This window comes from Anabas testudineus, chromosome 4 (assembly GCF_900324465.2).
Source record: "Anabas testudineus chromosome 4, fAnaTes1.2, whole genome shotgun sequence".
NCBI lineage: Eukaryota > Metazoa > Chordata > Actinopteri > Anabantiformes > Anabantidae > Anabas > Anabas testudineus.
The window spans coordinates 3463617-3491189 of NC_046613.1; the positions used below are offsets into that span (position 1 = coordinate 3463617).

The 27573-nt window shown below is 41.2% G+C and overlaps 1 protein-coding gene and 3 non-coding genes across 6 annotated transcripts; 2 read left to right on the plus strand and 2 right to left on the minus strand.

Annotated features, from left to right (window-relative positions):
- Positions 1 to 3957: 3957 nt before the first annotated feature.
- Positions 3958 to 4029, minus strand: trnad-guc. Its single transcript has one exon. It is a non-coding gene; the product is annotated as a tRNA-Asp (tRNA).
- Positions 4030 to 4043: 14 nt separating this feature from the next.
- On the minus strand, positions 4044 to 4116 carry trnak-cuu. The gene has a single exon. It is a non-coding gene; the product is annotated as a tRNA-Lys (tRNA).
- A 1708-nt stretch (positions 4117 to 5824) lies between these two features.
- Positions 5825 to 5916, plus strand: trnar-ucu. The gene is given in 2 exon segments: positions 5825 to 5861; positions 5881 to 5916. It is a non-coding gene; the product is annotated as a tRNA-Arg (tRNA).
- A 10229-nt stretch (positions 5917 to 16145) lies between these two features.
- On the plus strand, positions 16146 to 26205 carry LOC113152877 (meprin A subunit beta-like). Of its 3 annotated transcripts, XM_026346382.1 has the most exons (15): positions 16152 to 16243; positions 16424 to 16451; positions 17039 to 17089; positions 17166 to 17209; positions 18723 to 18801; positions 18899 to 19016; positions 20626 to 20804; positions 22297 to 22515; positions 23275 to 23424; positions 24039 to 24254; positions 24436 to 24692; positions 24938 to 25148; positions 25217 to 25393; positions 25501 to 26015; positions 26128 to 26205. In XM_026346382.1, exons 1-15 carry the CDS (start codon positions 16202 to 16204, stop codon positions 26146 to 26148), a joined length of 2307 nt encoding a protein of 768 aa, XP_026202167.1. In that variant the 5' UTR covers positions 16152 to 16201; the 3' UTR covers positions 26149 to 26205. The 3 variants fall into 3 exon arrangements, with proteins under 3 accessions (XP_026202168.1, XP_026202167.1, XP_026202166.1); XM_026346381.1 differs by lacking the exon at positions 26128 to 26205 and having other exon boundaries at positions 25501 to 26124; XM_026346383.1 differs by lacking the exons at positions 17166 to 17209; positions 26128 to 26205 and having other exon boundaries at positions 16146 to 16243; positions 25501 to 26124.
- The last annotated feature ends 1368 nt before the right edge of the window (positions 26206 to 27573 follow it).

Sequence of the window (27573 nt, forward strand, 5' to 3'; positions counted from 1 at the left end):
CTGCTGTTTGACCACATTTTCCCACAGGAAATAAATCCACACTTCATTTCTTCTTCTTCTTCATGTGTTCATCTGGGTTTTCTCTTCATTTTCTATTTCATCCAAAACAAACTCGGAACAAATAACAAACTCTCTCTCTCAGTCAAATCCTGATGATACAGACTGAGACGCGCTGACACGTCTCCAAAAGTCTCCTTCACCTATTTGGAGTTCGTCTTTTTCTCTTTCTTGTTTTCACTTCGCTACATTTGATCCGTGTTTCAGAATCAGAATCAGAATCAGAATCAGAATCAGAATCAGCTTTATTGCCAAGTTTTTCAACAGGGAATTTGACTCCGGTTCACTTCGCTCTCAGGTACAGTGTTTTTCAGGAAAGGGGAACATAATATGAAAAACTGTGTGATTATTTACAACATGTAGTGTGCTGTACTGACAAGTGTCTTTGTTGTGCATGTGCAGATGTGCAAAATTACTCGTGTGCATATACGCATATATGGAACTTCTTTGTAAACATTATACCCTCAGTCCATATTGTTTGTTGACACAATTATTGGTGAGGACCTGTTGTCACTCAGTTTAGCGACAAAGTCAGAGAGGCCAGACTGAGATGGTTTGGATATGTTCAGAGGAGGGATAGTGAGTATATTGGTAGAAGGATGTTGGAGATGGAGCTGCCAGGCAGGAGGGCAAGAGGACGACCAAAGAGGAGATATATGGATGTCTTAACAGAGGACATGAGGTTGGCTAGTGTTAGGGTAGAAGATGCCCATGATAGAGTTAGGTGGAGAAGGATGATTCGCTGTGGCGACACCCTGATGGGAAAAGCCGAAAGAAGAAGAAGAAGACCTGTTGTCACTCAGTGTTCAGCAGAGCTACAGCCTGAGGGAAAAAACTGTCTTTGTGACGTGTTGTTTTTGTGCACAGTGCTCTGTACCGTTTTCCTGAGGGGAGGAGTCTGAACAGTCCATTACCGGGGTGTGTGGGGTCTGCAGAGATGTTTTTTCCTCGTTTCCTGACTCTGACCTGTAACAGGGTCCAGGATGGAGGGAGATCTGCTCCTATGATCCTCTCTGCAGACTGAATTGTCCGTTGCAGTCTGCTCTTGTCCAGTTTGGTGGCTGATCCAAACCAGACAGTGATGGAGGAACAGAGAACAGACGTATGATAGCCTGTGTAGAAGGTGACCAGCAGTTCCTGTGGCAGGTTAAACTTCCTGAGCTGCCTCAGGAAGTAAAGCCTCTGCTGGGCCTTCTTCCTGATGGAGTCTAGTGTGAGGACCATTTCAGGTCCCGTGAGATTGTGGAGCCCAGAAATTTGACAGTCTCCACTGTAGGTACTGTGGTGTTGAGAATGGAGATAGGGGGCAGAGTAGGGGGGGACTTCCTGAAGTCCACTATCATCTCCACAGTTTTGAGCGGGTTCAGCTCCAGATGGTTCTGACTGCACCAGTGAGCCAGCTGCTCTACTTCCTGTCTGTATGCAGACTCATCGTTGTTCTGGATCATTCCAATGACCGTGGTGTCATCCGCGTACTTGAGGATCCTCACAGATGGGTCTCCTGAGGTGCAGTCGTTGGTGTAGAGGGAGAAGAGTAGTGGGGAGAGTACGCACCCCTGGGGGGCGCCGGTGCTGATGGTTCTGATACCAGATGTGATACTTCCCAGCCTCACCTGCTGAGTCCTGTCTGTCAAGAAGCTGTTAATCCACTTACAGGTACAGTCAGGCACTGTGAGCTGGGTGAGCTTCTGGTTGAGGATTTCAGGGATGATGGTATTGAAGGCCGAGCTGTAGTCCACATACAGGATCCGGGCGTAGGTGCCTGGGGAGTCAAGATGTTGTAGGATGAGGTGTAGTCCCATGTTGACTGCGTCGTCCGCTGACCTGTTTGCTCTATAGGCGAACTGCAGGGGGTCCAGCAGGGGTCCAGTGATGTCTTTCAGGTAAGTCAGAACCAGTTTTTCAAACGTTTTCATTGCAGCTGAACAAACAGCAACTGGTCTGTAACTGTTTAGTCCTGTGATGGAGGGTTGCTTGGGGACCGGGATGATGGTGGAGCGTTTGAAGCAGAAGGGGACTTTGCACTGCTCCAGGGAGAGGTTGAAGATTCTGGTGAAGATGGGTGCTAACTCAGTTGCACAGGCTTTCAGACATGATGGTGAGACTTTGTCTGGGCCTGCTGCTTTCCTGGTCTTTTGTTTCAAGAAGAGTTTTTTCACCTCATCTTCACAGATCGTCAGTGCAGGGTGGTGTGACGAGGGGGTTGCTGGCAGGTCGTTCAGCTGTGTGTGAGGTGTGAATGGTCCCTTTTCAAACCTGCAGTAGAAGTCGTTGAGGTCGTCTGCAAGTGACTGGTTCTCCTCAGGGCGGGGGGATGGTTTCTTGTAGTTGGTGAGGGACTGAAGGTTTCTCCAAACTGAAGTTGGATCAGAGGCAGAGATGTTATTCTGCAGCTTTTTCCCAAAGTTCCTCTTGGCCACCCTGATTGCATTAGTCAGTTTGTTCCTTGCTTGCTTGTACAGGGTCCAGTCCCCGCTCCTGTGAGCTTCCTCTTTGTCCTGTCGCAGCCTTCTAAGGTTGGGAGTGAACCAGGGTTTCTTGTTGTTGTATGTACGGAAGGTCTTGGTTTGTACACACATGTCCTCACAAAAGCTGATGTATGATTGATTGTATGTATGTATGATTGATGCTCAAACATCAATCTTCATGTTGTTGTTGTTGTTTTTCTTCTTGGACTTTATTAAATACTTGTCGTCATCACAGCAGCTGAATCCATTTGTGCGTCTCCAGGTGGAAAGAGGCGCCGCGCGCATTTTACGCACTCTGCACACTGGGACAGGATCAGTGAGGATGAGCCAGTTAGTGAGCTGCAGAGTTTCCTCCACATCACACACAGATCACAGGCTGATGTGGAACCAGCAGATCAGCTGTTCTCAGGATGAGTCCAGCTCCATCACAGCAGTCAGGACATTTTGATTCCTACTAAAATGACTAAAAACAGCTTCTGTTCATGGTGAAAACAAATGGCAGCACGTTGCAGTAACAATGGAATAAAATGACTTTTCCAGCATCATCTCAGTATCTTAGATAGATATACATATAAAATGGTGTTTGAGTGTGAAGTCTGTTGTAGCATGGGATCCTATGATGTGAACTGATCATCAGAATTTTTTATGTAGTGGGTTTCATCACAGAGAACTCAGGAAAAAACATATCTCCCAGCAAGAAGAAGGAAAACTAGTTGAAGGTATAGTGTCTGATCAAAGCTCATACGGGCTGGTTACTAATTAGGTGGGATGGAAATGTCCATTATACAATATCAGTAGCTGGTAGGTATCAGAAAGTAGGTGTTACATCAGTAACACATCATTTGTAGTTGATGTAGTTACATTTACATGTTACATAGTGAAGCCTTGTAAGTGAAGACTCTCTGTAACAAAGGATCCATGGAAATAAGTTTCATTTAAGAATAAAACACAATTCATGATGGCTCTGGGTGGACAGACAACTTTGTCTCATCCATATCCACTATATGGATATGAAGCCCACTGAGGGAGGTCACTCTACTGACAGCTACATATGACATGCCAGACTCAGAAATGTGTCCCAGTGAGACTACAGCTGATCTAGTTGTCACAGCTTGGACTTTATGTAAAGTTGCAAATGATCCATTCACTGTCTGTCGTATAGATCAAGCCTCCTACAGCTATTACTGACATTCCTTCAAAAGGGGCTCTGAGACCATAGACACTTCATCAATCACTCTCAGCATTTATAATCTCACATCTGGATCGGAGGTTTCAAGCTTCTTGGCAGTTTGAGAAGAGCATGTAGTGTTGTTGATATCTTGTCTAAGGACACCTCAGCGAGTAGCCAGGAGGAACAGGGAACTGAACCACTCCCCCTGGAGTTCAGTAGACGACTACTCTACCACCTGAGCTGCTCCAAAAGTGTGATATACTCCCCGTCGGGGAATCGAACCCCGGTCTTCCGCGTGACAGGCGGAGATACTGTCCACTATACTAACGAGGAAGGATAAACCACAGCACCCAACGTGGGGCTCGAACCCACAACCCTGAGATTAAGAGTCTCATGCTCTACCGACTGAGCTAGCCGGGCTACTTCTGTTGTGTATCCCTTCATGATTTCACTACATTCACTGATGTCGTCCATATTTGAGCTTTGAATGACCGTTTTCAGGTACTCTGATAGACCAGACTCCTTTTTCATGATATACAAAGATAGATACACCACACAAGAATAGACATTTAGAATAAAGCTCACATCAATGCATCAAGTATTGATGAGGGTTGTCGCCATTTACCCAGCAGTCTTTTGTATCACTGTACTGGACTCATTGATCACATTGAGACATTTTACAAACCCACTGAGTGTTAACTTGCATCTATCCAGGAGCTGCTACAAACTAAGGAAGGTGGTATCTGCAACCTGAGCTGAGACTTGTGAAACAACTCTTAGAGTGGTCTTTGCGATGCATTTGCACTTCTGTGACTTTCCTATAGTCTTCAGACTGTGTATGTGGATCAGGGAGCTCTGCTGGGATGTATTTGGACACGAAATCACACACTGTTTGATCATCATCTTCCTCAAACACAGGTGCACCTTCTACCCACATGAGGCAGTGTATGTGTGAACTTCCACGATGTTGAAAACTGTGCAAAGAGCAAGTCATTTGTGTCTCTGACGAAGCGCTCATCAATACAGGAAAGCCCTGATTTGAAATAATTGCTTGGTGATAACCTGATGTGTCTCTTTTCATGTAGTGTATTCTGAGCAGTTGTTGAAAGAACTGACACGATGTTAAGAAAATCTTTCAAATAAACAACTTTTAAAGTCAAACATCAATTGGAGCAATGTTGACACCAATTCAAAATGATTTCAGTGTTAATATGGCTGTTGTTTAGAGGCACACTTAGATTTGTGAACTTACTGATAAAATGCTGCCTGACAGCAGCTTATTTTTATCAGTAATGATTTTATCTTTAGAAATTGGCAGTATTTAGACACTATAGTGCACACACTACTATGGATACACACCTCTTTCAATGGCTGCATGATAAATAGTTTATTAGATTGCAATCTCCATTCAAACCCACATGCAATCTCTTTCTTTCATCTCTCACCCTTTTGCTGTGAAGTGATGAGGTGAGCTTTGGCCATCGGTAGTTGGAGACACAGATGCTTATTTATTTTTCTCATTAAATGTTTCATTCAGCTTTAATAAGCAGAACTGACTGACTCAACAATAAGTGTCAGCTCACAACTCAGGCTAAAGGCAATTCACTTATGCGTTTATATCAATTACATTTATTGTCTGAGTGTAAGACAGTTGCTGTGAATTATTCTTCAGTTAAACAGAAGTAGATTTCATGTTTTTATTTAGTAAGTTAGTTAAATATCTGTTGAAGAGAACATGTGTTAGCACTGGATTCAATCACAGTCAACAGGAATTTGCTGAGATTATTAAACAAGTTCAACCATCTTTTTCTTGGTCTCTGCAGGATATACCAATGGTCAATATCTCCACATTTGTTATAGCTAATGTGATTTCAAACACAACAATACTTATATACTTATATTAAATATGCTGGACTTTGACATTGCATTTATAAATAGGGGAATGTGAATTTGATTTGACCTTCCCATTTCTACTTTATGTCACAGAGTGATACTTTACTAAGATACTAAGTACTGCTACTTACTGACATTTGAAAAATGTGTACTTACTGTTCAGGGTAGTAAAACAAAGAGAAAGGTTTCATATTAACAATACAGCTGTTTGGTTAAATTGAGTTGTGATTAGTGAGGCTCTGTGGCGCAATGGATAGCGCATTGGACTTCTAGTCAAACAGTTGAGGTGATATTCAAAGGTTGTGGGTTCGAGTCCCACCAGAGTCAATACTTTGCGGCCTGGTGGCTCAATGGGTAGATTGTTGACCTTAGATGCAGAAGGTTTGGGGTTCAAACCCTGTCACAGAAATCAGGTGGGTCTTGTGGAGCAAGACACTCCACACTAGCACCCACTGCTCCCCCCAGGGGGACGGGTTAAATGCAGAGGACCAATTTCATTGTAACATGTAAAGGTGACATATGACGATTAAAGGCTTTGTTCATCAAAGTGTAGAATGAGCTTCCTGTGGGCAGGAAAACTCACTGTCTGTTTGAAATCTTTTCAGAAAAACACATTATTTTATCTTTTTAGTTTAGGAAATAACAAATATCATGTTGTTTGTCAAACACTCTTTAACACTGAGCTCATCATAACCACGAGGTCACAATGTAACTGTAATGTACATGTTTCCATTTCTACTGTTGATTGAAATGAAATATTAATATTTTATTTTACCAATCACATTAGTCCCATTAATATATAGTTATGTTTCAGTATTTACATTTTATTGTAAAAAAAAAAGATCAATTAATTTGAGGTAACAGGTGATGAATGAAAGAGTAGATATTTGTGTGAATCTATTTTTCTCCAACACATCATATTCTGCTGTTATTTCTGGGTTACATCACACTCCAGAGTCAATATATCATGTGTTGTTCAAAGGAAATGTTATAATATAATAATATATTTAATTTAGAACAATTTCAGATATTTCATTGACATATATGACACAAAATAATGAACAGTTTACAGTTTATTACATTTTCAGTTCAGTGCAGTTGTGTTCAGACACTTGACATCATAAGGTTCAGATCTCAAAGACCAGCAGCAGACAAAACACTGAGCAGGTTGGTTGGTCCACAGCTGCACTCAGTACAATACAGCTCTGAGGCTGAGGATCCCTGCAGAAAGGTCCAGAGACACAGAGACAGAGAGGAGGAAACACAACTATGGTAAGTTTAATGTGATCTAAAATAACTTCTTCTTGTTCATCCAGAACATGGAAACACCTGAGAAACAAAGAACATTTGGTTCATTGAACAATAAACACAGGTTGAAATGATCAGACGGGAAAAGCTGCAGAAAATACTTTGAACAGGTGACTGCTGGAATCTGTGGGTGGAGGCAGCGACTGAAGAGAGCTGGTAGAAGCTGACAGACAAAGGTTGAAGGTGGATGATATCTGAGTGGATGTTAGAGACTGTAGATAGTGGATGTAGGTGGAGGACGAAGGTGGTGCTGCATGATGTTGAAGGCAGCGGAGGGAGGGTGAAGGATGAAGGTGGTGCTGCCAGATGTTAAAGGCAGCAGAGGGAGGGTGAAGGTGGAGCTGCATGAAGATAATAGCAGCAGAGGGAGGATGAAGGTGGTGCTGCATGATGTTAAAAGCAGCAGAGAGAAGGTAAATGCTGAAGGTGGTGCTGCCAGATGTTGAAAGCAGCTGAGTGAGGCTGGATTTGGAGGATGAGGGTGGTGCTGCATGATGGTAAAAGCAGCAGAGTGAAGGTGGATGCTGAAGGTGGTGCTGCATGATGTTAAATACAGCATAGGGAGGCTGAAGGATGAAGATGGTGCTGTAGGATGTTAAAGGCAGCAGAACAAGAGTGGAGGTAGAGGTGGAGGATGAAGGTGGTGCTGTAGGATGTTGAAGGCAGAGGCTGACGGTGGAGGAGGTGGTGTAGGTGGATGTTCCAGGAAGCAGAGAGTAAAGTCTCTTTACTTTTGCTTCTTTGTTCTTTTTCTTTCTGGATTCTGAGGCTCTGGTTCTCCTGAAACATCCACGTCATAAAGTGGAGGACAGACACCAACCTCGTATGACACCACCACGTCCAAACGTCCGTCCTCACCGGCTGACGTCTCCATCTGGGGACGATTCAGCGTCTCCCACAGCTTCTGCTTGATGCGACGACCCAGCTCCAAACTGTGGGGACGAGGTCGACCGCTCTTGTACCTGTGAGGAGCAGAAGAAACACAAACCAAATCTTATTGATACAAAATCTCACATGTGGAAAAATGTGGACATGATGTGATTCAAAGAGTCGGGAACAGACTTCAGCAGCTCATCCACCACTCGCTGGTAGATCTGCTGGTACTCTCCCACTGAGCAGCTGTGGATCCTCAGAGGGGCGTCGTGCTGCAGTGGAGCAGTGGAGGGTTGGAGGCCGGGGGGCCACGTTGGAGACAACCGGCAGGTGGGCGTGTGGGATGGTTGACTGAGGCCTCGGGACCAGAGTCAGCAGAGCTGAGGTGGAGGTCTGAGGAGAGGACACCACGTCCTCCTCTGGCTGTTTAGCAGGAGCCTCTGAGGTCCTCTTCCTCTTCCTGGGACGCTGGACAGCAGCAGCCTGGTGGAGCTTTGGTAGGAAATGGAAACACACGACTTCAACATTTCTTTGATTTTACACCAGGCTGCTAAACAACGGACAATCACACACTTTTCATCTAAAATATAAAAGTCCAGTGTCTCACCTGGTCGTCCCTGCAGCATGGACACTTTGTGGAGGCTCCGAGCTTCCTCTCACTCTCTGAGCGACGTGCAGAGATTCTCCTTCCTCTCTGCTCGATGGTGTCGTCACACTGCAACGACACACAACAACAACATGAAGTTCCAACCAGACTTTCCAGTGTTTGGACCACATCAGTGGACGTTTAAATTCACAGCTTCCTGCACAAAAAGTCACTTTCTCCTTCTAGTTCACTTTATTTCAGTGATTTTAAAGATGATGTTGCTGTTATTTCCTGTTTGATGTATATTGAACTCTATTTTCATGACACACAAATGGACGTGGTTCACTTCACTTTCCATCATTTCATTCAAATGTCTGCTCCGACTTTCTATCACTGGCTCATGCGTCCTGTCTGTGTGTTTCCACTCATTTAATAATCATAGAAATAAATAAATCTCATTTCACTTCGTCAGTCAGGACGTTTTGATTCCTACTAAAAACAAAACACCAGTTCCTCTAGAGAAACACTTTCTGTCCTGTCTGTTTTGTTTGTGGTTTTATGTTCATAATGTTATTGTCAGAACTAAAACACAGTATTTTGTATTGTGTCTTATGTCAGTATCAGTTTCACACTGGATTAGGAGAGAGTGTAATTACAGAGAGAGTCCAGCAGAGGACGCTCTAAACTACTGAGGTGCTCAGGTCACTTGGTTTCTTTTCCTTCACTCAGTACATACACGAGCTGCATCATTCTCATCAGCACCTCTCTTTACAGGTCTGAGTGCTTCCTACTGACTGTTCACGGTAATCTACAGTATGTGTCATCTGACGATGTATGTGTGTACAGGGGAGTATTTCTATTGTTTTGTATTTTTGTATTGTGAAGCAAAGGTTTCCTCTAAGCCAGTTTCTTCCTGTTACAGTACACAATAACAGCTTTTAGCTGTCTTTACAAAAACTGTACCAAACTGTACATTGTAGCTTCATTAAAGCTCTTTTAATTTTACAGTATAATATTGGCTACTGTGCTGCCAGTTCTGAAAACGTGTAAATAGGAGCTGTGGTGTTGAAGGGTGGAGCAGCAGCTATGGGAACATTAACTTCAATTAACATTAACTTCAATTAAATCTTTTTTTTTTTTCAGCTTAAAGAGAAATATTTGAAGACAGATGTTGATGTTGTGTTGAGTTGCTGAACAGTTGCAGAGACGTTTGTCAAGCTGCAATGTTGCTCAGTCATTGAAGTCGGCAACATGGAAACTACACGTACAAAGTAAAGAGCAGGTTTGAATACAACACTTGACTGCAGAAAACAACTCAAGATCATTCAAGGTCTGTGTGTTTAGAAACGCTGCTGCAGCTTTGTCACTTGTTCTCTGATACACACGGAAAATGGACTGATCCACTCACAGAACATCAACATCTCCAACAGATTTACAAAGTAAACCATGATTCTTCACGGACTCTTTTAAAATGACTCCCAGTGAATCAACATTGAAATCAGTAGAACTTTATTAGGATTTCAGAAACACGCCGAACATATCTGAACTAATCTTTGATCAACATCTCACCAGAACTTTCTCTTTGTCTAAACTGTGTTTTCCTGCATCTTTGTATTGTTGACTATCAACAGCACATAGTGTGAAGTAAGTGGAGCGAGAGTGTTTGTTGAAGCATCTTTAATACTGAGCTCATCAGAACCATGAGGTTACACTGGAACTGTAATATACATGTTTCACTTTCTACTTGTAGCCCACACATACAATTGCTTTGTTTCTGCTGCTGCTGTTGTATTTGTTTCAACATTATCTCACACATTTAAACAAACATCTTACATGGGAGATGAAAAGACAGGAGGACCTACTCATTCATTAAATACCAGGATATGAGACTGACCAGTGAGAGCTATGATTTTGGCTACGGTGCCAAGATCTCTGTTTAGTCTGTGTATATAGCTACAATACAAATAAGCTGAACTCCCATGAATTACCTGAGTTTAACTGTAACCCATAAATCACTCCATTCATGTCTGTGAAGACTTGAAGGAAACATAAAGGAAGACGAGACACATATACTCACAGAATAGAACATTTAATTATGGCAGTTTATACCTTTAAACCAGCCCCTTTGGAAAAGAACCATTTAATTGCATTTGAACACATAAAGTAAAGTCTGAATACCCGGGATTTTCTAAACACTTTATGGAACCATATCGTTGGATCTCCTGTGGTTCCTGTTTACCGTGTTCTGTCAGTACTCATAGTTCCTCACAGGTCAGGTTGCTTCTGAGTGGCCTTTTCAAATCTATCCAGCGATGTCCGCTCACTGTGATGAATCCTGAAGTCGTGTCCACTGGCACTAACCTCCACACAGTAACAAGCTCTTTCACTTACCTGGCTCATTCTATAATTTAGGGTACATTTCATATCAACCAAAAAGTGAGTAAATCAGTGTTTTATTTTGATTGTTACACTAGATGTTTCTGTAATAGACCACGTTAATGTGCTAAAGTAATGTATTGCCAAGCTTAAGGCTTAATGACTTTTGAGATGTTTTATTGACATTAAACATTTCATTCATTTGTGTTAACTGTGTTATGGACAAATGTTGTGTCATGTAAAACATATGTAGTGTTACATGTCATGAATTAAGGGAAGGGGACGAGGCAGGTATGAACTGAAACAGGATTTATTAAGGAAAAACTACAAAAACAGGGAACTAAGGGGGGTGTCACAGACACTACAAAAGGAGGCAGGAAACACGAATACAAAGTGACAACATAAAACTACCAAAATGGCGGGGAACAAATTAACAACCAAGAAACCAAAGTACCAAAGAAAACCACTGATCAATGGCGGGAAAACAACTCACTGAAAAACAGGTAACAATGTCCAAAGTTCAGAGGAGGGGCAAAGTGCAGAGAATCCAGGAGGGAAGCAGACAGGGCTGAGGAGGCAGCCTAAGTCTCAGCAGCCTATCAGTGTCCTTCATACAGAAAACAGGAGCAGCTACTGTATACTCCCAGCATATCTGAGACTTAACTACTCAGTTTAAATGAGTGTCTTAGAGGGATTTTTATCATTATTCATGCTTTTAAAATTTTCCTCAATATTTCTGAAAAAGATGACTTTACTGTGATATTTAAGAATCTTAAAGTTAAAGAACCTTTAAAACCATTTTCCAATAAAGCTTTTGCAACTCTGAAGCTGTAATGGAAATAGTCTGTGGTAACCGAGGTTAGGTTTAATGAGAAAATATAACTTCTTTGAGTGACTTTTTGTTTTCACAGGTTTTAAAGTAGAGAGTTAGATTCCTACTGCATCTTTACATGGTTTGGAAGGTCTTAGTCTTTCTTCCTGAACCCCAAATTTGGAAGTTGCTCTTTAAAGCTAACTATTAAGTTACCACAAAAGGTTAGAAAACAAGAAATACTAATTAATAATTAACTATTTAGCAAAAGTGATTATTTATCAACGTTTCTCTTTAATTCTCTAATAATTTCTATAATTTCTAATTCCTTACCTTCTTGCCTGCGAATTAGGAGTCAGAATCACTAATGGTTATAATAGAAAGAGTGTTTTTACTAAACTATACTGTACTATACTGTACTCCTGTTGCCTATCAACAGGAGTTGAGCACCCCCCCCACCCCAAGTCAGTGAGTACTATCTTAACCTTCCTCCTCTGTTAGTTTTTTATGACTTAGTTCTTTTACCTGGAGCTGTGGACAGTTTTCTGGACTTGAGGCAGGTTTGAGCTGTTTGTTATCAGCTGTGGGGTACGCATTGCAGAACCAGATCAAACAAGTAGCAAGAGGGTTTTTTGATCCTCACTCATGGACAGCCACAGGTTTGCTTTTGCCTCTGGGATCAAACAGTACTAGTACTGCTGTAATGCTCACATCTCAGTGATATGATTGACAGGCTCACAAGATGTCACCAGATTCTGGGCACACAGTCGCCCTATACCTATGAACTGAAGCCTGTGAACTTTCACAATCTGAATGATGCTATCCAACAGACAGAAAGCAGACCTACACCTCACACAACTGTGACTCCTGCTCCGTTGAATGATGCTACTTCTGAATCAAACTCTGCTGTGACTGGTCTTTGTGAAACACTAACCCTGAGAAGCCCAGTCATCACATCACATCTGGTAATATGGAAACTGAAAGTTGCTTTTCCCTGAATCCAGACCCATCACATGACAGTGAGTCAACTAGAAAAATACTGTTGAATTCTCAGATTCCACTTGTAAGCTGTCAAAACATGGTAAAAATGTGTGACGGCGTTCTATCTGAGGTACAGGAAACAGCTGCTTTACCCAGAGTGAGAAGTGAGTCCCAGGTCCTGAGAGTGAAACTGAAGAGATGTTTGTGTTACAGAGGTCATCAGATGTGAATGCTGTTGATGTTGTGAGATAAATGAGAGGTTGAGAAACAGGGGAGGAACAAAGATGCTATCAGATTCATGCAGCCACTCAGAGGAACGCCAGCATACTGTGAGAAAACAACAAAGGATTTTTTAGCCATGATCAGACAGTTGGGGAGTCCTACATTCTTTTGCACATTCTCAGCAGCAGAAATGCTTTGGCCTGAAGTGACTGAGGCAATAAAACAGGAGTAGGGTAAAGAAGTCAAGTTTCATGAGCTTAGCTGGACAGATAAAACGGACATATTGAGAAGCAATCCTGTTAAAGCGATGCGCATGTTTGATAAATGTGTTGAAGCATTGTTCAGACATTTGATCAAATTCTGTCCTCGGGAGAGTTGTAGATCATTTTATAAGACTCAGTTTCAGAATCGTGTTGCGTGGGTAGAAGGTGCACCTGTATTTGAAATAGATGATGATCGAGCAGTGTGTAATTTGGTGTCCAACTACATGACGGCTCAGCTTCCTGACCAACACACACAACCTGAGCTGTACAAGAAAGGCACAGAAGTGCAAGTACACAGCAGAAACCACTCCAAGCCATGTTTCAAATACATTCGAGCAGATTGCCATTTGGGGTTTCCCAAGCCAACAGCCAAAAGGACAATGATAGTAAGACCAAAAGAAAGCAGAGATGAGTCAGTGGCACTGGTAGAAGCAAAGAACAAACTCAAACTATTGAACAGACTACTGAATGTACCTGACGTTGTCTCCCTGAGTTTAGAGCAGCTCCTCACTCGATGTGGTTTGACACTCGCAGAGCATGAGCAATGCCTGCATTTGGTGACGAAATCTATCAAAGTGATACTGAAGTGTGATCTAAAGGACTGCTGGGTAAACGCATATAATCCAAATCTGCTGGAAGCCTGGGATGGAAGCTTAGATCTGTCGTACAGCTTAAACCCTGGAAGTGTTGTGGTCTACCTGTGTTCATACATGTGTAAGAACTAGTCAAGAGACATAGAGACGAATCGTCCCATGTCACAGCTAGAGGACACAACACCAGAAAGTGAAAATGTGTGGATGAACGCTTTGACTGACAAATAGTGCAGACCAGAAACACCAGAGTATGAGCTCATGTGCTTGGGTGACTCTGCAGCTACAGTACATGTAGGTTTGTCTATGGCCAACAGAACAACTGCTGGATCAGATGGGGTTTGTTCAAATGCTAAGCACATGATAAGCCTGCTGTCCTGATTCTACCGTCCAAAAAAAATATATGCTGAAAAATTCTATGGAGCATTACTAAAGCTGTACCTTCCACATCGATCAGACCTGGAGCTGAACCGGCTCTTTGTCCCACGGATGTCCTGCACATTTGTGCAACAAACAAACAGGAAGACAAACACAACACAGCCACACTGTCTCTGCTCCATACTCACACTATTAGCAATGATGCAGATCGTACAAACAACAACAATTGAGTAAAAAAAAAGCATTTCCTGTACTGTGAATGCTCTAATGGTAAATTTATTCCTGAAGAATTGCTGAAAGTTGCAGAAACTTCAAAAACACTGCTGACATTTGCTGAACTGTTTCTGTAGCTCAAAGTATGCTGACGTAGTTTAGCACTGAAATACACACAGAAGAATATATGATAATAAAGATTAGTAAAACAACATTATTATGACAGTTGGGAAGTAATCAAGTTAACAGTTAACACATTAAGGGACAGTAAGGGTACAACCATAAAACATCATGGTTGAATAAATTACGTTTCTATGATGTTAATTTTGCCCAACTGACATAAACCAGAATCAGAGTGGATATGTTTCAGAGGAGGAGATTCAGGTATTAAATGTTTGCTCAATGGTAAAACACCAGGGAGGATGGTAACAGTTCAGTTTTACACTACTTAATATATTACATAGTGATATCATAAGAAAGAAGTCAGTGTAGCTACTGTGATCAGCTTTGGCACACATTGTTGTGAAACACATGGAAAAAGAATGATTTCAATTTGAATCCATCCTGAACAGTGGATTCTAAATGAGTGAGAGGCACTGAAAGTGACTTGGACAGACACAGAAGAACATTGACTCACTTGAAGCTGGTTCTCCAGACTGCACTAACTAGACTTACAAAGCCATTCACACCATTTGTCACAGGTCCAGTATCTCTAGGCAACGCAGCAGTGACCGTGGTCACAAAGGCGGCTGCTAAAACAGGATCTTCATTTCCTGTTTCTCTAACTGCGCTCTCACAACCTTTTCCCCAGATGCAAATGTTGCAGACATGCAGCAGCAGGCGTATTAGAATATTAGACTCTTCCTGTGTGTTTGCTAATATGATGTTAGATTAAATGAAGTTGTTAAACAGCATGGCATTGTCAGACAAATTGATTTCCTGAACATACACCAGAAACAAACCATGTTTGCCACCCTTTCAGATAGCTGAGATCATGTAAATGATGTGCAGACATCAAAACACTCGCTAGGTCACCCATGCATTTTTAACTTGTGCTGCAGATATCACTCAAAGATGCTTGTTTTTCTGAGGTTGTTTGCAAGGTGCAAAGTTCCTGTTTTTTTGTGGTTAGTTGGTTTTGGTTTTTGTATTGTTTATGCTCAGAATGCAGAGCAGATGTGACCATTCCAGCATCCACCAATACTGAGCGTTGAGTACAGCTCTACACAGGCTTATCAAGATAACTAGTGAATTAAGGCTTGTCAGCATGTCAGATTATATGTGTAGTCAGGTTCTTCAACCTTCCTTAAACACAATACCTTTTATTCTATACTCACTGGAAACGGTTGGTGTTTTTTTGGTGATGACTCTAAGCAGTCAGTTTAAAGGTGTAATATTGACTACAATTGAGAACAGTAATATGTGTGCATACATGCAGACACGTTATTGTACTCAATGTCTCTGTGACATTTGTGCTACAAGTACTCCGGCTTCCTCTCATCATCCAAAGACATGAAAGGGGACTCTCAATTGCCCATAGGTGTGACTGTGTGTATGAATGTCTCTTTATATCAGTCTTGAGATAGACTGTTAACCTGTCCAGGCAATTCTTAAGGTGACAAGCGGTTCGAATAATTTATTATTTCTTTATTATTTATTAACCATAGCTTGCTTTTATGTCAGTCTACAGAAAAAGAAAAAAAGAACAAAGCAAGCAAAAGCATTTACATCATAAAGGAGACACACTTGTTTGGTATAAGGTTTTATCTAACCTCATCAACAGGTCTTCTAAAAGCATTTCAGAGACATGCAAAGCAACATTTTTAACCGTGGGAATGTTTGAGTGTCTTACAGTGGAATGTTTTTAAATAGCAGATGTCACACTTGTTTTAATTTTGTTGTCATTTCTCACCTCATGAACAACGTCCAGCTTGCAGTTTTTCACATCTTCAGCTATATAGTGCAGAACAAACACTTGTCTTCCACTGAGTGTGTGTCTGCAGCTGGAATCATGTTACACAGTTTTCTAGTTCTGCTCTTTGGTTTGGGATTGGTAAGTGGAACATATGCAAATATGAAGTAGATGCAGAATATTGTGTGCTAAAAGATCTGCACTGCCTTTTTATTGTCTTTTATAGGAATGAAGGTAGAATATCAGTTCCTTTAGTTTTACTAATACATAAATAATTTCACCGTTTAATTTTGTTACTGTCCCTTCACATGTGCTTTATAGACAGCAGCCAGGCTATCAAGTGAAACAGGTGAGTAAGATAAGTGTTTGTTGTTACTCAGGTGTGTCTTATTAATTTTTTTTTAACAATAATAACTCTAAATGACTTTTGTCTGCTTCAGCTTTGGGTCTTAACCATGAAGACTAGTGTTTGTTGTTAATTGATAAACCGCCATGATATAAAAGATGCAGTCTTAACAAAACCTTGACCACATATTCATCTGTTGTTCTTAAATCCAGTCTGGTGCATTTACAGAAATGTTTAATAATGTACACTGTCCCTTTACAAATCAATGTCTTCAGCATCCAGCAAAAAAACAAAAAACAAACAAAATAGCTGCGTGGTTCCATGCAGAGGGATCTACATTCAAGATAAAAGATAACATACAAAATGATGATGTCAATATGAATGACTTGGGACAGACACTTGGGGTTATTTAAAATCTTAGCAAGTAAAATTTTTGCATTTAAAGGTGATGCTTTAATATATTTAGCATTGTTACTGTGGTACTGGAGATTATCAAATAACATAATTTCTCAAGTACTGATACAATCTGATTATTGTGTTATTATAGTTTCTCTAATAAATTCCATTATTACTGATTGCTCTTTCTACAGAAATTGACGTTGATGAAGGTCGTGACTGGGACATTGTCGACATTAATGAAGGTCTGCAGATGCTTTATCTTTTTTCTTCTATATGTCTAAGAATTTTTATCAACCAGTACAATTTTTCTTTTAACAGAAGCTGGGCTGGACCTGCTGGAGGGAGATATCAAACTGGAAGAAGTATGTGCAGAGAGCAAAAACTGTTGATATCTGATTGGGCATTGTACTATGTGCCTAAGTATTTGCACACTTGTACTTTTTCATTTTACAAGGTATCCTGGCAGGGGCATGTTTCCGACTCTCATAACCTCTCCACCGGTGTACCGCAAGGCTCAGTCCTTGGTCCTCTTCTTTTTTCAATCTATACTTCTTCTCTAGCCTCTATCATCCATTCTCATGGCTTTTTTTATCACTGCTATGCAGATGACACACAGCTCTTCCTGTCCTTTCCGCCAGATGATTCAACTGTCTCGTCTCGCATCTCTGCCTGTCTCTCTGACATCTCTGCCTGGATGAGAAAAAGATACCTTCAACTTAACATTCCCAAAACTGAAGTCCTATTCTTCCCTGCCAGACCTTCAACTCAACACAACATCAGCATTAACATTGAATCTGCGGTGATTGTCCCTACTAACCCAGCCAGAAACCTGGGGGTCATCATTGATGATCAGCTGACCTTCACGGAACACATCGCCACAGTCTCTAGGTCGTGTAGATATACCCTCCACAACATCAGAAAGATCAGACCCTACCTGACAGAGTATGCGACCCAACTCATTGTACAGGCGTTGATCTTATTTCGTCTTGACTACTGCAATGCACTGCTAATGGGGTTACCGGCATCCACGACCAAACCCCTACAGATGATCCAAAATGCAGCAGCACGCAAAGTCTCATGTCACACCGCTCTTCAGATCTTTGTATTGGCTTCCTGTAGCTGCAAGGATCAAGTTCAAAGCTCTGTCTCTTGCCTACAGAGTGGTCAACTCCACAGTTCCATCTTATCTCAGTTCAATCATTCAGGTCTACATCCCCTCCCGTCCACTGCACTCAACCGGTGAACGACTTCTAGTGGTACCAGCACCACACAGTCGACACCAAGGAAAACTGTTCAGCTCAGTGATCCCACAATGGTGGAATGAGCTGCCTATCTCTGCACGCTCAGCCACCTCACTTGCAATCTTTAAAAACTGCTGAAAACAGAACTCTTCCGCATCTTCCTTTGCACTTTTCTACTCTCTTGTACTTACATCTCTTGAAACAGAAACACTTTTTTGATAGCACTTTGCTTTGATGTTTTTTCTCCTTGACTTAGATTTTGTTTGCTTGCCTTGTTCCTCACTTGTAAGTCGCTTTGGATAAAAGCGTCTGCTAAATGACTAAATGTAAATGTACATAACATTTTTTAATCAGGTAAAAATCCAATTGATGTTAGAAACCTCCTGACCAAAAAACAATGAGTTCTTCCAATTCCCTGATTAGATAAGTTTAATACAACAGCCAGTTTACAGCTGGTGATGTCTTCTGATATCACTATCTTTGAGAACATCTCATCTATCTGCTTGACAAGGCTAACAAATTAGAAAATACATGGATACAGTTATATAATTGACTTAATGTGAGCTAGTTCAAGTGCTCTGTTTCTCCTTTGTCCATCTCTTATTGTATCTGTTGCTCTCTTCATCCCCATCAGCCATTCACCAGAAACATTATCCTAGGAGACAAGTATCGCTGGCCAACAACTGTTCCCTACTACTTGGAGGACAGTCTGGGTAAGACACAGTGCTATGGAAACCCCCATTCTCAGCACTGATCATTTTATTAGGATGCTTCTTTATGTTCATTTTTCCTTTGCTTTGTTACATGTAGAAATGAATGCAAAGGGAGTGATACTGAAGGCGTTCGACCAGTACAGACTGAAGACCTGCATTGACTTCAAACCATGGAAAGGAGAGGAGAACTACATATCTGTGTTTAACGGCAGCGGGTGAGCAGCATCCAGCAAATCTTTAAACACAAGCTAATGTTATTATATAGATAATCAGCAAAATTATTGTGTGTAACAAGAAAAAGGTCACATATGTATAATCATTAACCTAGAGAATATTATCACCCAACTCTGCATTGCAACACCTCCTGAAAATTAAATTTTTATACAGCTAAACTGCAATCACAATCCAATCACAAGCTTTTTCAGAGAATGTATATGCAACAAACATAATGCAGAAAATTATAAATGGATATTTAACATATTGATTAAATGTACTTTTTTGGAATTTTGAATTATTAGATCCTGCAATAGCCTTCAACAGAAATTCTACAGTAGATGAACATGGTGTTACCAAATTTAAGGAAATAATTCCAACATAATTTAACATATTTTACCTATATAATATAATGAATATTATATATTATATATTTGATATAATGAATTTTACTTACTTTTACAAATGAAGTCATAACATTTTAAGAAAAAATATTTAATCCTCCATGCAACTGGTATTGATGAATTCGGATGTACAGCTCTAGATTCACTTGTAAGACATTACTCTTACTTAGACTGCTTCAGGTCATGTTAGTAAATGTCAGTAAATTTAGTTATTTAAATAAGTAAATAATCAACATGTCTCTTAGACCCTACCCTTGATAAACTGCTCAAAAGTGTTTTACCTTCAATCAGCATGTCCATATTAGATTAGATCTATCTTTACTTCTTTAGTAACAGTCTATATACCAGAGGCTTTTAAGATCACTGTAGTGAAACCTTGAGGGGATTTGGCCAATTATAGACCAATATCAAATCTGCTATTTATCTCTAACATCATTGAGAATGTAGTTCCAAAACAATTATGTGTCCACCTGCACTGGAATAACCAGTATGAAGATTTCCAGTCTGGATTTAGAGTCATAGTACAGATCCCTCCCACCCACTACACAGTGTGCTGGTTGGACAGAGGAACACTTGGAGCGAGTCTTTTCACGTATATGTCTTCCTTAGGTAATATTATTAGGAGAGCATCTATAAATTTCCATTGCTATGCAGATAACACCCAGCAATATTTATCTATAGAAAACCAGATAGAACAAATCAATTAGTCAAACTTCAAGCATGTTTAAAAGGCAAACAGGTCTGATTGTCCTCAATTTAGACAGAAGTTATTTTATTTAGTTGTTAAAGACCCACGAAACATTTAATTTAATTATATTGTTAATCTAGATAATAGTTATCTTTGACATCTTCTTTACCCGATACGTAAAAGAAATCGCTAAGACTTCCTTCTATCTAAAGAATATTGCAAACATTAGGAGCATCCTGTCTCAAGGTGATGCTAAAAAACTAGTCCATGCATTTGTTACTTCTCATAACTCTTTAAAAAGCCTGCACACAGAGCTCTGATTGGAACTAGCAAGAGATCACATTTCTTCTACATTAACATTATCTACTTTAAGACTAGGATGTGGCTACATACAGTAAAGGCTGCTGGACACCATGTTAGCAAAGCAATTTAAAGAGTCTTATCATGTGAATATCATCTTTTGTCCAGGTCTTTAAAGACTGTGTAGACAGACTTAGATCTCCCTCTCCCTCTTTGCAGATGTTTCTCCTCTGTAGGCAACCAGCGTATGGGGAAACAGGAGCTGTCTATTGGTAGTAACTGTGATCGTCTAGGAATTGTTGAGCACGAATTCCTGCATGCTCTGGGCTTCTGGCACGAGCAGTCCAGAGCTGACCGCGATGATTATGTCAACATCATGTGGGATCAAATTGAACCTGGTAATACTGATGAGTAATACTTTGAATTACTGCTTTACACTCTGAGCTTCATTTGCCTGCAGACACAATTTCAGTGACTGAGCAAAAACTGTCTTCTTACTCTCAGACATTTATCCACAGCAACTAAACATTGGACTCTTTGACATCCTTCACCATTTGTGTCATAATCATCATTCTGACATATACTGTGCAGCTCAGTGAAGACAGATGTGCACTTGGGCCTTCCACTGCATATTCAGTCCTGATTGGATCCAGGTCTCCAGCCTCTGGAGACTATAGCGTACATCTAAATCAGGGGTCTCAAACTCGCGGCAAATGGCCCGTTGGACGATAATTTGTGGCCCCCGCCTCAATATGAAAGTTTAATGTTAGTGCGGCCCGCGAGTTTTCTATGTTTGACACTTTACAGTGTTGTGTGCGGAGCTGAACGAATCAACCATACATGGTACATGGGTCTCGGGGGGCGGGACATCGGCCGGGCTTAATCCAATCAGAGAAAGATTTCTCGATGAGTGACAGCAGCGTTGCCATGGAGCGTTTTCAGCCTGGCTAGCGGCCTCGTTTCTATGAAACACACACGGACATTTGTCCCAGTTCATTTTGTTCACAACACTTGAAAAAAAAGTTTTTTTAAGTTGCTGCCCGGCAGGACATTATAAGTCAAAGAGATGCGTTCGCGGCGGGTTAAAAGAAAAGTAAGGAGCTCAATGCAGCCTGCAGTCACATAGTGATGTTCAGAAGAAGGTTAAAGGTTAAAGAACTGTTAATACAGACATTTGAATCCGAAAACAGAAGATATAGAAACCACATTTAGTCGCTGACTAGAGGAATGTAATTATTATTATTTTCATTATTATTTTTATTATCACCGATTTATTTTCTTATCTTTTTTTTTGTTTGTTTTTATTTATTTTGTATTAAAAAAATAAAAATAAAGAGATTTGAGAAGATAGGATTTTTTTTTTAACAAAGCTTTTCCTTTGGAAAACCTGATGCGACCCAGCCTCACCCAGACTATGCTTCCCGCGGCCCCCGGGCAAATTGAGTTTGAGACCCCTGATCTAAATATAGAATTTCTTGGTTATACATAAGAATAGACTTCCTTTCTTGAAACAATATAAACTGATGAGTTTCTGAGAAACACTGTTTTTGTTTGTTCATTTTTAGTTCTAATCTACACTGACAATGTAAGGCTCGTCTTCTTTTTTTGCGAGTCTATTAAGCTTCTTTACGGCATGGGATATCCAATATCTAAAACAAACCCATATATTTAATAAGGTAATCACCCGAGTTGCGTAAAAATAATCAAATACATAATCTGTGATGTATTTTAGGAAAATAGCCTGGGTATATACTTATGCAGTAAACTAATACATTGAGAAATTAGCTGTATTTTCCTCCTTAGGCTGTCTATACACATTTTCTCTCACTATGAGACAAAGCTAATTGTTGCATCATCCATAGACTAAATTCCAAAAACTGCCTTTTTCAGATAATAAGCACAACTTCAATAAATATGATGACACAGTGTCGACTGCTCTGGGTGTTCCTTATGATTATGACTCTCTGATGCACTACGGGAAGATGGACTTCAGCATTGGCTCTGAGCCCACCATTGTCACCAAGATCCCCCAATTCATGGATGTGATTGGTCAGAGGATGGAGTTCAGCGCCAGTGACCTAACCAAACTCAACCGCCTCTACAACTGCAGTAAGTCATTTTGTACATCACGACTAACAATGGGTCAAGATACCATCATTGCACCAGAGGAAGGCCTCGTGCTACATGTACTACAGATACTGTAATATGATACTGTGGAGCAGTAGTTATGATGGTGTGGTGACATCACAGAAAGAAGGTTTGGGGTTTGATCTGATTGTGGAGTTTGCTTGGCGTGGGTACTCTTGTTTTTTCTCTGTTCCAAAACATGAAGGTGCATAAGATTCATAGGGATCTATTTGCAGAAATGGAAAATGGAATTCATAATTAAGATTCCATTACACTGTAAATCACAAGGAAATAACTAGTTGTGTTTTCTTTAGCTTGGAATGAGCCTTTTTGTTCTACATAAGGAGTGGATGTTTTTTATACAACAGCTCTGTTTCTGTTTACAATGTCTGTGGTGATTTCATATCAGCCAAACAAATTGAAAACCTCAATCATCTGGGGCGGCAGTAGCTCAGGGGGTAAAACAGTCGCCCATGGTGTGGTTCGATTTCCTGTTCCTCCTGGCTACTAGCTGAGGTGTCCTTGGACAAGACACTGAAACCCCATAGTGTAGCGCTGACATACCGTCTATCAGCTGTCCACCCACAATTTCCCCAGGTAGATCAATAAAGTATTCATTATTTATCTACGCAAAAAAAATGAACCTTACATGGTATTTTAGGCTTTTTACCGGCGAGGGCAACTGAGATCCTTCAAATGAAACTAGATATTTCACCTTAATGTAGCACTTTGTCTCCACAGCCAGTTCTTCTACCTTTGTGGACAGCTGCGACTTTGAAGAGGACAATATCTGTGGGACGATTCAGGGACCAGGGAAAGCAAAGTGGAAACGCCGCAGTTCTGTAAGGGGAGGACCTAAAACAGACTTCACAAACATGGGACAGTGCCAAGGTGACAGTCCATCATTACAAATGTACATCAACTTAGTATCACGTGAGAGGGGGCACTGTTGTACTAAACATCAGCACGACTGATATCTTCAGCACTCGACCTGCGTCCTCGTACCTACAAACACATTACGGCCGTGCTAACATTCAGCACAACAGTGCCCCCTCTCGTGTGATATTGCTTGAAAAGGAGATTAATTATGACCTCTTTGACTTTGGATAGCACACAGCACAAAGGTCTTCATGTTCTTCCTGTGCCTGACAGTCTAAAGACAGATTAAATTACTCGAAAGTGTAAGAAGTGGTCGACCTTGACTTCTAGTATAGTTGATAGATGGAGGGATCGACTGATAAATATTCTTTTATTTTCTAACAACTCTGACATCACAGTAGCCCTTAATGTATTTTTGGATGTTTCCCTCTTGATATTTCAAGACAGCAGAACATGATTCTTCTTTGTCTGTTCTTCTATCCCACAGTTAACAACCCTAAAGTAGTATAAACCTTTATAAACCTTTAAAAAGGCCCCCAACAATAATTTGTCATTGTATTCCATTGTGAACACAAGACATGTTCTAAGTCTTAGCAGTACAACTTTCCAGTATGTTCTGTACTCAGGAAAAGGCTACTTCATGCACTTCAGCACGTCCTCTGCTAAACCTGGTCACCAAGCGGTTCTGGAGAGTCGCTGGCTTTACCCCAAACCTGGAGTCCAGTGTCTGCAGTTCTTCCTCTATAGCACTGCTGCAGCTGATGATGTTCTTAATATCTGGGTGCGAGAGTACGACCAGGCCAACGCCAATGGCAAACTGAAGCTCTTCAAGAGCATTTCAGGTAACAAATGAAACACTGAATACAAAAAACAGCTTAATTAAATGAAAAGCTAATTTTACTCAATCAAAGCTGCTGTGAGCAGCAACATGAATGTATTTAAAAGCTGCATGTAGACTGCATCACTTTGCACTGCGGCTCTCTCACTTGTCAAGTGCAACTTGTGAATTCTATTTTATTACAGGAGGTGTCAAGGGCTCCTGGGAATTACATAACGTCAATTTAAATGTGAAAAAGAAGGCCCGCGTGGTGTTTCAGGGCGTGAGGGGAAAGAGACCATCAAAAGGAGGCTTCTCTCTGGACGACATTAACCTGTCGTCCACAAAGTGCCCTCAGCACATCTGGCACATCCGCAACATCAAGGGCCAAATGGCCAAAACACCACCAGGAAAAGAACTTTTCAGCCCTCGCTTCCTGTCTCCTGCAGGTTACTCCTTCCAGGTAAAGACCTATTTTTATTCCTCTGTGCCAGAAACAGCCATTTTTGAACATGGATTTCTATCTGCACTACTATATTGGTGGGCACAAGTTTACTTTATGTACTGTACTAGACAGAAGTTAGAGGTCAGTCATTCGTGAGCCCAAAATTTAATGGTACGAGGAGTTTTGGATTATTGATTAAGTAATTGTTGAAGTAAGACATGTGATGATGTCACCTTGACCTCATGCTGCTCTGTGCTCTGTAGGTAGGTGTGTACCTCAATGGATTAAGCCCCAATCCAGATTACATGGCCCTCTACTTCTACCTGACCTCAGGGCCTAACGACAAGAAGCTCAAGTGGCCGTGTCCATGGCAGATGGCAACCATGGCTTTGATGGATCAACAGTCGGACATCAGACAGCAGATGAACATGCACCAAATGATCACCACCGACCCTAACAAGAAGTCCTCTGATGGTAAGAGAATCTTGACTGGAGTTTAGAGGTGGTCAATCAGAGACTGACTGTTCACCTGTTTCTCTCAGGTACTGAGTTCTTCTGGGATGATCCCAGGAAAGTGGGCTCCAAAGTGACTGACTCTGACGGCAGCGTTTATTATAGAGGTCCAGGCTATGGAACCAGCACCTTCATCACCCACAGCAGACTGAGAAGCAGAAACTTCATCAAAGGAGATGACGCCATCTTCCTCTTCAGTCTGGAAGGTACGGACACTAAACCATTAGACAGGACCAGGACATCACAGACAACTAGAACCTCTAACTCAGTTTCACTGTGTCTGAAAAGTTATAATTGATCATCTTGTCTTCAGATATATCCCACCTGCTGAAACCTCAGCCTCTCCCTCACTCTGCACTGCACGCTGATGCCAGTCTGTTCAAGGCTGCAGACCAAGGTGCTCCAGAGGAAGCTGTTATCAACCCCAAGATGTTGGGGCTGCTAAAGGCTGTAGACCAAGGTGCTCCACAGGAAACTGTTATTAACCCCAACATGGTGGGGCTGCTGAAGGCTGCAGACCAAGGTGCTCCACTGGAAACTGTTATTAACCCCAACATGGTGGGGCTGCTGAAGGCTGCAGACCAAGGTGCTCCACTGGAAACTGTTATTAACCCCAACATGTTGATGCTGCTTAAGGCTGCAGACCAAAGTGCTCCACATGAAGCTGTTATGAACCCCAACATGGTAGGGTTAATAACAGCATGTGTGGCAGCTGCAGTGTTGGTAGTTTCCATTGTTATGATAGGAAATGTCTGTGGGAAGAAGAAGGGAAAAGGGGAGTTGAGTGATGATGTGCTGATCATCAAGCACGTGCCTGGATCCTTGGAAGTGAGCATAAGTCAGACAGTGACAGTTTACTAATTCACATCCTGAACTCATTTACAAACTGTCCTGTGATTCAGTGGAAGAAGATACTGAATGTGTGTGTCTTTGTTTGCAGGAGTACCCAACTAAAGGATAATTTTTCACCACTCCATGAGGTGTTGATCAAAAGAAGAATCTAAACCAAATGATCTCTACAACATGTATTCATCTCTCCTTCTGCTTCTTTAATCTATAATGTGTAATAAACTTTCTGGCAGCATTTTTCTTTATCATTTATTCCTATTATCACAAGTTCTCCATCAGTGATCAGAGTGCCAGCCTCGATATTTAAGTTTATTTTAAATGGGTCTAGAAATGTGGTCTTCACCTTTAAATGGCAGCAAAGTCTGAAGAAAAACAGGGATTAAAGATGCTGTGGCTATTTTCTAACTGTGTGGTACTTACTGTAGATGATACAGAAACAATCTTGGACTACCTGGTCCGCTGCGTCCTGCAGCTCCACCTGTTAATCGGTGTGAGACAGTGGAAAAAAAAGTTCGATTTTTTGTGATGTGGCTGCATTGTTCTGCTGTGGTTCAGGTTTGAACAATAAGAAACATAATGTATGCTCATGTGAAACTGGTTTCTCACGTCAGTATCAGGTCTACATTTGTCTCAGCAAGTTTTGAGGAGCAACAAACCATAAATTGAGATTTAAAAAAAAAAAGATTTTGGAACAGTCTCAGTTTGATGGCATGGTAATGTCATCTGCAATGAAAAATATAAGGTTGTGAGGAGGTTCTAATACAAACCCTATTTTGGTTGAAATGAGCACTACAATTGCACTGCACCACCTACTGTGTATAAACACACAGAGAAACAGACAGCACCTCTTCTCCCACATCGATTCATTTAAGTTCTCCTGCTGCCATAAAAAATTCCACAAGGAGGCGCAGACTAAAAAAATACAACAGACTAATGCTGAAGACATTTGGAGAAGAGCTGTGTTTGGGAGCTGCCATTGGACCTGCAGGTACATAGGGTTCTTAAACTGCTGGGGGACATCCCTCTGTGCACTCCTCTCCTATGCCGTCATTTTCTGCATCTTCTTGCTGCTCTAGTTGTGCTTCTGAATCTCTGTCTCCCTCTCTCTGCACGTTTTCCCTGGTCTTAGAGCTGAACAGGAAAAATGTGTCATAGCATTAATTCTCCATCTGTCAGCTGAAAAGACAGAAAGAAAGAAGTGAGAAGAGAATGAGGCCAAACAGGGAGAAGAGGAGAAGAGGAGGACACATCATAGAGAGCAAATGAAGGAACAGAAGCTGGTGATGAAGAAGGAGGAGCCCAACACAAGAGCCACACTGCCAGAGCAGCAGCAGAGGAGGAGCTGGGAGGATCAGCCAAGAACATGAGACAGAGACAGGGGCAGGGTCTCAGAGCTGAAGACAGAAGAAGAGGGACAGGAGTCCAATGAGAAACAACTGGGTTGGAGACGAGTCCTCTTTCTCTGGGTGCTCCGGTTTCCTCTCACAATCTAAATACATGCAGTCTGTAAGAATATTAATAGTCATGATAATAACGT

What these genes read in the sequence shown, in the direction of transcription:
- LOC113152877 (XM_026346381.1), top strand. Translation starts at nt 16,202, where the DNA reads ATGTTACACAGTTTTCTAGTTCTGCTCTTTGGTTTGGGATTG. An exon ending in CAACCGCCTCTACAACTGCA is followed by an intron (nt 22,516 to 23,274) that starts GTAAGTCATTTT and finishes TTGTCTCCACAG; the next exon opens with CCAGTTCTTCTACCTTTGTG. An exon ending in GCTCTTCAAGAGCATTTCAG is followed by an intron (nt 24,255 to 24,435) that starts GTAACAAATGAA and finishes ATTTTATTACAG; the next exon opens with GAGGTGTCAAGGGCTCCTGG.